At 39.3% G+C, this 3,881-nt stretch overlaps 1 protein-coding gene across 1 annotated transcript in view; it reads left to right on the top strand.

Moving 5' to 3' along the window:
* Positions 1–1,155, top strand: part of LOC111412704 — a 6,471-nt gene extending 5,316 nt beyond the window's left edge. The window contains exons 2-3 of the mRNA XM_023043627.1: positions 57–305; positions 426–1,155. Coding sequence (XP_022899395.1) covers positions 57–305; positions 426–1,155 — 979 coding nt within the window. The remainder of the gene's footprint in view (positions 1–56; positions 306–425) is intronic.
* The last annotated feature ends 2,726 nt before the right edge of the window (positions 1,156–3,881 follow it).

Here is a 3,881-nt window from a genome sequence, read left to right as displayed (position 1 = left end):
GCAAGCATTCAGGATTACCTGCACTACCTGAGTCCTATTATTTGTGTTGATGGCAGTCACTTGAAAGGTCCATACAAAGGTATTATTCTACTGGCAACTGCCCAAGACGCCAACAAACAGATTTATCCGTTAGCGTGGGGGATTATTGATGCCGAAACGAATAGATCGTGGATGTGGTTTTTATCAAATTTGAAAGATCTTATAGGTGACTCGGACGAATTGGTGTTTGTTTCCGATAGGAAAAATAGTATTGAAAACGCCATTGCCCACCTATTTCCTCGGGCTCACCACGGGTACTGTGTCTGGCATATGAAAAAGAATTTAATCCAGTGGTACAACAACGCAAGTTCAATATTTCTATTCAAAAGAGCCGCAAGAACTTACCGGATCGAAGACTTTGAAAGACTTATGGGACAACTTCGTAGGGTAAGTGCAAGAGCGTACAGGTACTTTGTTGGCCAACGGTACAACATTTTGACCAACAACAATGTAGAATCTTTGAACTCAATGTTGAGACATGCCCCTTCGTTACCGATTACGTGCTTAGTGGAGCACATTCGGTATACTATGCAAAAGTGGTTTTATGAACTTCGAGCAAGTGCAACCGCTTGCAGTACCGTTCTGTCACCAACGATGGAGAATGAGTTACGGACGACGTTCGAAGCAAGTACTAGGCTGCAAGCGCATGGCTTAACAGATAACTTAACACAAGTTGGAATATCCAACGACACGGACATCGTAGACTTCTCCGAAAATACGTGCACTTTTCATGAGTTCCAACTGAATCGTATGTTGTGCGTTCACGCAACCCGTGCTGCTTGCTTGAGAGGTAAGTCATTGTATGATCTCTGCTCACCGTATTACACATTCGAGTACTGGGAGTGTGCCTATGGAGAAGCTATATATCCTGTTTTGCATGAAGTAGACTGGATTTTTCCAGCCGAAATTACAGGTACTCCAATATACCACCTAGTGTACGTCGTCCTCCAGGTAGACCACCCACATAACGTAAGCAATCTAGAAACGAGTATACCACACGGCTCAGGAAATGCACTCGCTGCGGTGGACTTGGTCATAACCAGACCACATGTTCGAATCACATTGTACCACGTCCGATGTAAGCAACATTTTGTACGTGAGTGGTTGAAGTTGTAAGTGAAGTGTTCCCCCCGATGTCGTTTGTATATGACAAAGTAAACATTGTATTACTGTTTTCATTCTCTTACGCATAAACATTACTCTTTCTTATGTTCACAATTACAGTACACAAATAAACACAACGTACTGCATAACAACCTCGAACCAAAATACAATTTTGTTGTGCATAACATTGTTGCCATTGTTGGCCCATGTAAATTGAATGTACGGAATACGAAACGTTCAACCATTATACATGTTTCCTTTCAAATGCATATTACGAACACATCATTTTTAGCGCATAACACTGTCCGCATTGTTTACAAAGTACGTTGAATATACACATGAGGTTGTGTTCGTTTACCCAAAGTACATGTTACATGAATATGCATACTACATACACAGAAAATTTTCCAGTAAACCCCGACAGTTCATCTGTCGTTCCCGACAGATGGTGTCTGTAATTCTCGACAGTTGTTCGACGCTTCGCTTAACAAAATACACATAACTTGCCAACGGGAGTTTCCTACATGCTACAGAATTGGTACATACGTAACAAAATCCATCCCTTACAAAAAAAGCACTATACATACATAGATAGAAACCCACACACGCAACAAAGCTAGACTCTTCACTCGGAGCTAACACTTGAACCTTCTTCCCCACCGTCATCATCCGAGCTGATGACAATTACCTCGGATGATGGAACGCAACCCTGCCCCTCAACCTCGTGACATTCAACTTCGTCTACATCCATAAATGGGACAGCCCATTCAAGCACATTTCTCGGAGACTCACATGCATCACTTGCAACTTCATCCAGGTTCGAAAAGGGAACGACAGTGATGGCTCTTCTACCACCATTCAAACTCACTTCCTCATCGTCCGAAGAAATTACGATGGGAGATAGCGGCGTTGAACTAGGCGTCGGCAAAGGCTCCTTAACTGGCAGGGGTGAATTACTTCCCGTGGACGATGCCATTGTTTTCATATGAAGAAGCAGACTTCAAATATTGTGATACGTTCCTGCTACAAGATGCCTCACAAAGAGGCTCATATATCCCACTTGAAAAGTGTAAGACATGATTTATTTAAGGACATTTAAAGCAATTTAACAACCAACCACCATTTCATTTCTTCTTAACACTTGATTGACCATTGGTGTGATGGTTTAGTGTGATGGTTAAGGGTGTAAGTGTATTTTAATGCAGTCCATAAATGATGAGAATTATGAGTAAATTGTACCCATGTGCAAGACCTGCAATGGCAACATTCCTGCAGCTGGATTGGCAATCAATTTGGAAGTTAAATTACTTTACTGAATTTTTTTAGTCCTTAGTCATAATTGAATACAGTTTTTAAATTCCAAATCATATGAATTGCATTAAAAATTGATAAAATTAATGTCCCTGTCAATGAAGATGAACATTGAGTGACACAACAAGCCATTTTTCAAATAAATTTTAATTTGTACAAACAAGCTAATTTATACTAAAACGCATGTTGAAATAAATATACATTGGTTGTAATGTTGGGGCCAACGTAGTAAAGATAACAACGAATTATTCATACTACGGTAATGCGAATTTTACAATAATCATTGTCCTCGATCCTTCAACCACGCTCCATTACACACAAAATCATTACACACCCTGATTCATTTGTACAGGTATAACACCTTCAACTCCAGTGAAATTAAAGTACAAAATACTACTATTTCACCAAGTAGCATGAACATCAATTTAATTAGAGTACAAACAAAAGTCCTATCTCAATGTCCGTTCCACTTAACCATAGCCCAATATGGAATTGAAGTAATCTCATAACCCTTCTTGAGATCATTAACCACATCATATGGAATAGGAGTAATAGTCTCCATAGTTGCACCTTCAGGCATGAACCCAGGTTTGGATCCCTTTGACTATTTTTTGGTGCTAATCACTACACCTATTGATTTAGCCTCAGCCTTCATTTTGTTTGTACTCTTCATCATTCTGCAAAAATTCATCATCACACCTTGATGAACGTACATGATCAACTCAAAAATCAGCCCTCCGAATGAATCTGCTACCTACATGCATCAGGTGCCTACTAAAGTGAAATGACACAGCAGAGAATATTCGTAACTATCCATCCAATCGGCGTAAAAATCAAAAAATTTACTCACCCATTGAGTAGGAAATATGCATACAATCTAATCACCAAAAAACGAACAACCCTTTCACATATCATAAACAATACATGCCATAAATATAATGGTGAAGCCAAGATACAAGATAAGGAAGGCATCACATCAAACCAACAGAGGCTCATTTTCGCTGGTAAACAACTTGACGATGGCCGTAGTTTGGCCGACAATAATATTCATAAGGAGTCCACACTCCACTTGGTGTTGAGGCTTGGTGGTAGCAGACAGATTATTGTCAAAACTCTTACTGAGAAGACAAATCATATAACTGGGATGTATAAGAATGATGATATATTCATTTTATTTCTGATGTTGATCTACCGTACAATCTCTAGCACCCAAAATTGAAATTCCAACTGTTCTGCACATGAAACGATAATGGTCAGATCGTAAATCAACACCAAATGAATATTTCAAAGAACAAGCGTACTTCAAAAGAGCATACAACCACATCAATTGGAACAAGTAATACAACAAACGTATAAGAACATATCATCTACCCAAACGTATAATAACAGATTATGTCGAATTGTGCATGCAATGTTGAACTCAAAAA

This window comes from Olea europaea, chromosome 16, assembly GCF_002742605.1.
Source record: "Olea europaea var. sylvestris chromosome 16, O_europaea_v1, whole genome shotgun sequence".
Classification (NCBI taxonomy): Eukaryota; Viridiplantae; Streptophyta; class Magnoliopsida; order Lamiales; family Oleaceae; genus Olea; species Olea europaea.
Note: the sequence above shows the minus strand (reverse complement) of the source record. Positions and strands in the feature narration are given on the sequence as shown.